At 39.2% G+C, this 10,360-nt stretch overlaps 1 protein-coding gene across 1 annotated transcript; it reads left to right on the plus strand.

Annotated features, from left to right (window-relative positions):
• The first annotated feature begins 201 nt into the window (after positions 1-201).
• Positions 202-2,974, plus strand: LOC139545157 (zinc finger protein 271-like). The gene has a single exon (XM_071352609.1). The coding sequence runs from the start codon at positions 613-615 to the stop codon at positions 2,347-2,349; it is 1,737 nt and encodes a 578-aa protein (XP_071208710.1). The 5' UTR covers positions 202-612; the 3' UTR covers positions 2,350-2,974.
• The last annotated feature ends 7,386 nt before the right edge of the window (positions 2,975-10,360 follow it).

The raw sequence follows: 10,360 nt of genomic DNA on the forward strand, positions 1-10,360 counted from the left end.
CACCTGGTTTTCTGATCAATCTTTAGAATGATTAGGACATGTAAACACTTTAATCAGAGTTATAGAGGTGTATTTAATCTGCATGTTCTAACACAAGCAGCGCCAGCTAACTTCTTTTGACAGAGTGCAGTGAGTTCAGGAAAAACTGAAAATATGCAGCTTTATTTATCCGAACTCAATCAAATATGTTTAAAATAACATGGTCGCTGTTGTAGAACCTTTATTTTGATTGCCTATTTTTTGCATTTATCAAAGTCCCATCAGGTAGCCTGATTTCAGATCTGTCCATATAAACAGGTTTATGACGTGAAATTGTTCTATTTTCCAAGCTTGTCAACGTTTAAATCAAACTCCTATACTAATTGACTATTCACAATAATCATATTATTCTGTGCTTGTAACCGTACTCAATGATGGTAAACCTAGGAGTAATTATTGTACTTGTTGGGTTAAAATCTTTCTAGACGTTAAGAAGGGTTGACGGAGGGACCTGTCAAAATGCTGAATTGTGTCACTTTAGCAAGTTTTTATTCATATAAACAATCTAATAAATAAAATACTCCATGTGTTCTGTATTAAATGACACTTTATTTAATATAACATAGATTTAAAATGGAATATTGGTGCACAATTATTACTGGAAAAATATCAAAAGGACGCAAAAGGCATTCATTTAATGGAAATACCGATCTGTTTATGGACCAATATTTGCAAAACTTAATGATTAAATGTCTCTGTTTCACAGGGGACAGCCCTAACCGTTGCTCTCTTAGTGGGAGGGGCTTATCACCTGGGGAGCCTCAACAATGTCATGATGCTGACAAGAAAGAGCAGAGTTTCTCCAGATCAGAACACCTCAAGAAACACCAGCAGAAACGTATAGGGAAGAAACCTCACCACTGCTGTTCTGACTGTGGGAAGAGTTTTGCTAAACAGAAGGAATTGATAATTCATGAGCGGATTCACACCGGTGAGAAACTGTACCACTGCTCTCAGTGTGGGAAGAGTTCAGCTGCATCTAAAACCTTAAATTCTCATCGGAAAATTCATACAGGGGAGATACCTTACACCTGCTTTGATTGTGGGAAATACCTCAATCAATCAGGAGCCCAGACTAAACACATACACACAGGAGAGAAGCCTTATACCTGTGATCAGTGTGGGAAGAGCTTTAAGAAATCAGGACACCTGACTATACACAAACGCATACACACAGGAGAGAAGCCTTACAGCTGTGATCAGTGTGGGAAGAGCTTCAGTCGATCAGGAGACCTGACTAGACACCAACGCATACACACAGGAGAGAAGCCGTATCGCTGTGATCAGTGTGGGAAGAGTGTCAATAATTCAGGACAACTGACTACACACCAGCGCATACACACAGGAGAGAAACCTTATAGCTGTGATCATTGTGGGAAGAGCTTCATTCGATCAGGAGACCTGACTACACACAAACGCCTACACACAGGAGAGAAGCCTTACAGCTGTAATCAGTGTGGGAAGAGCTTCAATCAGTCAGGACACCTGACTTTACACCAACGCATACACACAGGAGAGAAGCCTTATAGCTGTGATCAGTGTGGGAAGAGCTTTGCTCGAGATTTCACCCTGACTACACACCAGCGAATACACAGAGGAGATAAGCCTTATAGCTGTGATCAGTGTGGGAAGAGCTTTGCTCGAGATTCCACCCTGACTACACACCAACGCATACACACAGGAGAGAAGCCTTATAGCTGTGATCAGTGTGGGAAAAGCTTCAATCATTCAGGATCCCTGATTACACACCAACGCATACACACAGGAGAGAAGCCTTATAGCTGTGATCGGTGTGGGAAAAGCTTCAATCATTCAGGATCCCTGACTGAACACCAACGCATACACACAGGAGAGAAGCCTTATAGCTGTGATCGGTGTGGGAAGAGCTTCAATCATTCAGGATCACTGACTACACACAAACGCATACACACAGGAGAGAAGCCTTATGGCTGTGATCAGTGTGGGAAGAGCTTCAATCAATCAGGAGACCTGACTACACACCAACGCCTACACACAGGAGAGAAGCCATATAGCTGTGATCAGTGTGGGAAGAGCTTCATTCAGTCAGGACACCTGATCACACACCAGCGCATACACACAGGAGAGAAGCCTTATAGCTGTGATCAGTGTGGGAAGAACTTCATTCAATCAGTAGAGCTGACTAGACACCAGCGAATACACACAGGAGAGAAATCTTACCCCTGTCTATGTGGAAAGTGCTTTGGTCATTCAGGGTCACTGATAAAACACCAGGAAGCACAAATGTGTTGTTTTTTATCTCCCTCTCCTGCACGGGTTCCAGATCCCTAAATACAGTTTCAATAGAAAACATCTTGTAAAGAGTCATCCATCTCCCATTCTCTAACAGTTTACTAAGTCTGATTACCATGGTAACCTGTGTAGATAATATGCAGCTCTGGATCCATATGTATCAAGCGTCTTGGAGTAGGAGTGCAGTGTGTGTGTGGTGGGGTGGGGGTGTTCAGAGCTGTATCTTATTTCATTAACTCCTATTATCCTTTAAATAATGTAGAATTGTGTTTCAACAATAGTAGGTGGATATTCATGTATGAGGGAAATGTCTGAAGAGAGAGCCTTGGATTGTACATCTTGTCTCATATAATCATTGGTTCCTGTAGCTGCTGGTTAGAGCTATGAGGGGGAGAAGGTCATGACCCCCTCAGACCTTTTGGCAGAATGCCCAGTATATGTTCTGTAAGTTAAGATAGGAGACGGTGCCAGTCACATGCAGGAACCAAACGTTAATGATGAATAATGTATATCATGCATGTATAACTTGTCTGTGTAAGCAGTGTATAAAAGAACTAACGGGACTGCCCCGAAAGAGCTCCTGAAGGACGTGTACTACGGTGCATTAAGTTTGTTGGAACCTTTCCAGCTTGCTGATAATAAAGAATGATTCATTTAAGTTTGACTTTGAGGCCCTGGTGGTAATTTCCAGAACACATGTATTCAATACAAAAATACATGAAATCTATTGTCTTATGTGAAGGAGATGTGTCGCACTGCATGAGGTAAATGGTGGTCACACCAGATACTGACTACCATTTTATTCTTAAAGGTATCTGTGATCAACAGATGCATATCTGTATTCCCAGTCATGTGACATCCATAGATTAGGGCATAATTCATTTAGAACAGTTTACTGATTTGTTTATATGAACTGTAACTCAGTAAAATCATATAAATTGTTGCATGTTGTGTTTCTATTGTTGTTCAGTATAGTAATAATAATATAATAAACTAATTGAATAAATTAATGGGCCTACTACTGTTTTAGATGTTCTGTGTCAGAACATATACAGGTAATATATAATATCTACAGGTAATATAAAATATCTACAGGTAATATATATCTACTGGTAATATATAATATCTACTGATAATATATACAGGTAATATATAATATCTACAGGGAATATATTATATCTACTGGTAATATATAATATATACAGGTAATATATATCTACTGGTAATATATAATATCTACTGATAATATATACAGGTAATATATAATATCTACAGGGAATATATTATATCTACTGGTAATATATAATATATACAGGTAATATATAATATCTACTGGTAATATATAATATATACAGGTAATATATAATATCTACAGGGAATATATTATATCTACTGGTAATATATAATATATACAGGTAATATATAATATCTACTGGTAATATATAATATATACAGGTAATATATAATATATACAGGTAATATATAATATCTACAGGGAATATATTATATCTACTGGTAATATATAATATCTACAGGTAATATATAATATCAAATTACAATAATTCATTAGAATCATTCAGAGCTGCAGGTGAAGGTGTCTTCCTCCACAGAGGAAAAGAAGAGAACACTGACCTGTAGCACCACCTGTCTTCTGACTGACAACCCCAACCCCACCTACATCTGGTACAAGAACGGACAACATCTCCATACCTCCCAACAATACTCCTGTAATACTCTACTGTACTGGCGTTACTCTACAGACAGTTACTCCTGTGCTGTAAAAGACCATGAGGATTTTCTCACTCCTACAGTGTGTGAGTCTGGACTCTCCTATAATAATCATCTTAAGTATCAATCATTAAGGCCTGTGGACCAATAGTAGAACATGTGGGGAAAAACAGACAAATCTGTAACACTAGTAGAAATTATACAGAATAATAGAAAAGGTAGAAAATGGCTGATGGTATGTTATCATGTTATACTGTTTTAGAATAATACTTTTTTTAATAAGGCTGTAACGTAACAAAATGTGGAAAAAGTCAAGGGGTCTGAATACTTTCCGAATGCACTGTATGTGTCTATATTTTTTATTAATTTTAAATGAACCAGTTCAATACATCTAAAACACATGAAATCGTCTCATTATCGTTTGAGGAATTGATCAGATACATTTTGTTTCAGGTGTTCATGGTCAGAGCTGTTTGAATGTGACTTACACCAAGAGGAGTATATGTGCCTTGAAGGGGTCAACAGTGGACATTACCTGCACGTATAGACATCCCAGCTGGAATAACGTCACAGAAGTATCCTGGTTGAACAAATGGGAGTCTGGAGTTACTACAGATCTAAGCCAGGACCCAGAGTAGGCAGGTCATGTGAAGTACCATCCAACTACAGACAAGGACTCCACCCTGAGAATCACAGGACTGAGAGAGAGTGACTGCTGAATACAAGTTTAGATTTACAACAGGAACCAGAGTATGCAGGTCATGTGAAGTACCATCAGCGTTATAATCATGAGAATAAAACAGAGGGATTTACATTTTTTTATTTAACCTTTATTTAACTATGCAAGTCAATAACGGCCTACCAAAAGGGAAAAGGCCTACCCCGATATATATATATATATAAATATACAACAAAGTACACATCATGACAAGAGAGACCTAAGACAACAACATAGCAAGGCAGCAACACACAACAACACAGCATGGTAGCAACACAACATGACAACAACATGGTAGCAACACAACATGACAACAGCATGGTAGCAACACAACATGGTAGAAGCACACAAGACGGTACAAACATTATTGGGCACAGACAAAAGCACAAAGGGCAAGAAAGTAGAGACAACAATACATCTCGTGATGCTTCTCCATGGTTGTTATTCACACTGAACTTAGCAACTACGACAACAAAGTGTTGAAAAACTCTGTCTGTGTGAGCTAATATGTTTGTGCATAATTTAATATATTTTTTATGTGTGATTGTGTTGCAGTGATACTGGGGCAGGAAGGTTGGAGTGTCACTTACACCACTCAGAGTATCTGTGCCTTGAAGGGGTCAACAGTGGATCTGTCCTGCTCTTACACATATCCCAGAGGTCATACAGTCACAGAGACATCATGGTGCTATAGATAGACTGGTGTGAAACCTCAGAATGATGATCGTGTGGAGTACTATGGGGACAGAGTGAGTAACTGCACCTGAGAATCACAGACGTGAGAGAGACTCAGCTGAATACTGGTTCACATTCAAGACTCAGATCATACAAGGTCATGTCTTTCAAAGTGTGACAAGTGAGAGATATTCTGGCAGTCCTGGAGTCAGGCTGTCTGTCACAGGTACACTATTTTGTAATGCTTTATCAGTTACATTAAAGCCTTTGGAAATCTGTTTTAATTTGACATGATACAGTACATTACAAATGACAGTCTGTATGTAATATGAATGTCTGGTGTCATTTGATTACAATGGTTGTCGTTTGTTTTAATCACAGGCCCGAAGGCAAATGTTCCAACAACAGTGACAGAGGGACAGAGATCGGCATTGACCTGAAGCACCACCAGTACTCTGACTGACAACCCCAGCTACATCTGGTACAAGAACAGGCAACGTCTCACCAAACCAAATACCAAAATATCTACCTGTACCTAGACCCAGTCAGCAGTGAGGATACAGACAGATACTCCTGTGCTGTAAACGGCCATGAGGATCTCCTCTCTCCTGAAAAGACTCTCACTGTCAAGATTTGGCTTTTTGGATGTATATTGTGGCTCCCCCCTTCTCTCTCTCTCTCTCTCCCACGTCAGGTTTTACAACTGTCATAAATACCTGGTAGAAACTGCCATGCAGTATTGAGTGAGAGAGTCTACCAGCGCAAAGAGATTCTCTTTGTTCAAAACTGCTAATCCCCAAAATTTCTATTTTTGAGAATGTGGGAATGGTCCGTGGACATTTAAAGAACAATCCTGTCGAAGTTGTTTGACACACAACTATATCTCTTAATGTGTACATTTCCCAGCTGTCAGGTTTACATATAAATATTGTGAAACGTATGTGATTAAACTATTTGTGAAAAGATGTCATGTGATGTTAACCTTCTAAATGAGAGTGGTTTTCATATAAAGATTACAGTTGAAGTCGGAAGTTTACATACACCTTAGCCAAATACATTTAAACTCAGTTTTTCACAATTCATGACATTTAATCCAAGTAAAAATTCCCTGCCTTAGGTCAGTTAGGATCACCACTTTATTTTAAGAATGTGAAATGTCAGAATAATAGTAGAGAGAATTATTTATTTCAGCTTTTATTTCTTTCATCACATTCCCAGTGGGTCAGAAGTTCACATACACTCAATTAGTATTTGGTAGCAATGCCTTTAAATTGTTTAACTTGGGTCAAACGTTTTGGGTAGCCTTCCACAATAAGTTGGGTGAATTTTGGCCCATTCCTCCTGACAGAGCTGGTGTATCTGAGTCAGGTTTGTAGGCCTCCTTGCTCGCACACGCTTTTTCAGTTCTGCCCAAACATTTTCTATAGGATTGAGGTCAGGACTTTGTGATGGCCACTCTAATACCTTGACTTTTTTTCCTTAAGCCATTTTGCCAGAACTTTGGAAGTATGCTTGGGGTCATTGTAATTTTAGAAGACCCATTTGCAACCAAGCTTTAACTTCCTGACTGATGTCTTGAGATGTTGCTTCAATATATCCACATAATTTCCTTTCCTCATGATGCCATTCATTTTGTGAAGTGCACCAGTCCCTCCTGCAGCAGAGCACCCCCACAGCATGATGCTGCCACCCCCGTGCTTCATGGTTGGGATGGTGTTCTTCGGCTTGCAAGCCCCCCCCCACCTTTTTCCTCCAAACATAGCGATGGTCATTATGGCCAAACAGTTCTATTTTTTTTTCATCAGACCAGAGGACATTTCTCCAAAAAGTACGATCTTTGTCCCCATGTGCAGTTGTAAACCGTAGTCTGGCTTTTTTATACCAGTTTTGGAGCAGTGGGTTCTTCCTTGCTGAGCGGCCTTCCAGGTTATGTCGATATAGGACTCGTTTTACTGTGGATATAGATACTTTTGTACCTGTTCCCTCCAGCATCTTCACAAGGTCCTTTGCTGTTGTTCTGGGATTGATTTGCACCTTTCGCACCAAAGTACGTTCATCTCTAGGAGACAGAACGTGTCTCCTTCCTGAGCGGTTTGACGGCTGCGTGGTCCCATGGTGTTTATACTTGTGTACTATTGTTTGTACAAATGAACGTGGTACCTTCACGCGTTTGGAAATTGCTCCCAAGGATGAACCAGACTTATGGAGGTCTACAATTGTTTTTCTGAGGTCTTGGCTGATTTCTTTTGATTTTTCCATGATGTCAAGCAAAGAGGCACTGAGTTTGAAGGTAGGCCTTGAAATACATCCACAGGTACATCTCCAATTGATTCAAATGATGTCAATTAGCCTATCAGAAGCTTCTAAAGCAATGACTTCATTTTCTGGAATTTTCCAAGCTGTTAAAGGCACAGTTAACTTAGTGTATGTAAACTTCTGAACCACTGGAATTGTAATAAGTGAAATAATCTGTAAACAATTGTTGGAAGAATTACTTGTGTCATGCACAAAGTAGATGTCCTAACCAACTTGCCAAAACTATAGTTTGTTAACAAGAAATTTGTGGAGTGGTTGAAAATTGAGTTTTAATGACTCCAACCTAAGTGTATGTAAACTTCCGACTTCAACTGTAACTAGTCAGTGGCCACACCCCCGTGAGGCTAGACATCACATTAGGCGTCATAAAACCGCCCCTTCTTCCACAGAGTATAAAACCCACTTACTACAAAATATACATTAAGTCAGAGAATGCCGGGACGTCATCCACATGTTGAAATGGCTACAACTCTATAGGCCAAGGTAACCAGAAAAGCATGGAGCGGTGGCTACATTGCTAAAAATTGTTAAACTCTGAGACTATCGATTCACTACAGAAGGGGCAAATTCTAGACGACATGAATTACTAGTCTGCAGCTAGAAATGACATAAACCTAGAACGATACCTATGAATGAAATGAATACCTAGGATAGGATAAAGTAATCCTTCTAACCCCCCCCCCCCCCTTAAAAGAGTTAGATGCACTATTGTAAAGTGGTTGTTCCACTGGATATCATAAGGTGAATGCACCAATTTGTAAGTCGCTCTGGATAAGAGCGTCTGCTAAATGACTTAAATGTAAATGTAACGAGAATACAGACAACCGTCAAAGCATCTATCTTTGAGAACATTTCCGAATGGTACTCTGAAGTATCCATTGTAACCACCTACAACCACGAAAGACATTGTGACTTCTGGGAAAGTTAACCAGAGTCTCTGATGAACTCTTCAGGATGATCTAGTGTTTTCAACGGAGAGACAACAACAACATACAAGCGTAAATATGTACATTGCAATTTCTTTCAGAATGAGCGACCATTCATGTGCAAAGTATTAGCATGTCCATTATCAACTAACTGTGTGTAATCCATTTTGTCTTTCCCGCTCTTTCTCAGTCCCCACCCCTTTCCTTTGTTACCAAGCCATCATAGCGGCTTCGTTTACTAAGGACTTTTTCTTTGTATCACGTAGTAACCCAAATACCTACTGTTTGTGTGTTATGTGTAATTATTTAGTTAGTTAGTAAATCAATAATTAAGCCAATTTGTATATCGCTGATTCATGATTTAGGCTAGGGTTCGTGCAGATATTCATGGGTTTGCGATGTTCAGTAATGAGAACTGATGATGTAATAATAATACATTAATGAGAATGACTAATCGATAAGACATGAAAATATCTAAATAGTTATATTTGGGAAATTGACACTCCATAAACAAATTTTTTCCATGGTGCTCCGGCTTCCTAGTTAATTAAAGTTTACATGATTAGTTTAATCACGTAATAATAATTACACTAGAGAATTGATTTGATAAAATAACAGTCTTCACATTTAATGATAGTCCAGAAACAACACCACTCTCCTAAAGAGACTCTCACTGTCACATGTAAGTACAATACATATATAATCTCACTGTCATTTAATTCTAGTATTATACTTTGGTTACACTGTGTGTTCATTTGTATGTCATTCCCAACACTAGATGGCCCAAAGAGAGTGTCAGTATCAGTCAGTCCTTCTGGTAAAATAGTGGAGGGCAGTTCAGTGACTCTGACCTGCAGCAGTGATGCCAACCCACCTGTGGACAAATACACCTGGTACAAGAATGTAACCTCACCAAAATCATCAGGACAGAGTTACAGCATCACTAACATCAGCTCTGAGGACAGTGGAGAATATTACTGTGAGGCTGAGAATACAATCGGAGCCCAGAAATCTACACCTCAATTGATCCTTGTAGCCGGTAAGATACTTTTTTATTTAAAGCTATACGATAACATTCATATCATTCTTTATTCTTTAGGGGAACAAGCTTCTGTAGGAATCATAGTGGTGGTTCTGGTTCTCATCTTCTGTCTCTCTGGACTCATGTGGTTCAGGTGAGCATCTTTCTAAGACTTATCTTCCACTTTATCATTTTCATTTGTTATTAACTTGATTGCTATTCAATGATTTATTGATTGATTTGTTCAATCATTTCATTATTTTAAACAGAAAGAAGGCCTCCACATCCACCTATGTCACAAGTGATAGAGCAGACGACGGACAGGTGAGTAAAGATCACATAGTATTTTATTAATGAAATCTCAAGCAGCACTACACCCTGGTTACACCTCCACACCTGGTGACATTAATTTACTACATCACTACACCCTGGTTACACCTCCACACCTGGTGACATTAATTTACTACATCACTACACCCTGGTTACACCTCCACACCTGGTGACATTAATTTACTACATCACTACACCCTGGTTACACCTCCACACCTGGTGACATTAATTTACTACATCACTACACCCTGGTTACACCTCCACACCTGGTGACATTAATTTACTACATCACTACACCCTGGTTACACCTCCACACCTGGTGACATTAATTTACTA

Source organism: Salvelinus alpinus, chromosome 2 (genome assembly GCF_045679555.1).
Source record: "Salvelinus alpinus chromosome 2, SLU_Salpinus.1, whole genome shotgun sequence".
NCBI lineage: Eukaryota > Metazoa > Chordata > Actinopteri > Salmoniformes > Salmonidae > Salvelinus > Salvelinus alpinus.

Excerpts from the sequence above, each read along its gene's own strand:
- LOC139545157 (XM_071352609.1), top strand. The coding sequence starts at position 613 with ATGGAATATTGGTGCACAATTATTACTGGAAAAATATCAAAAGGACGC.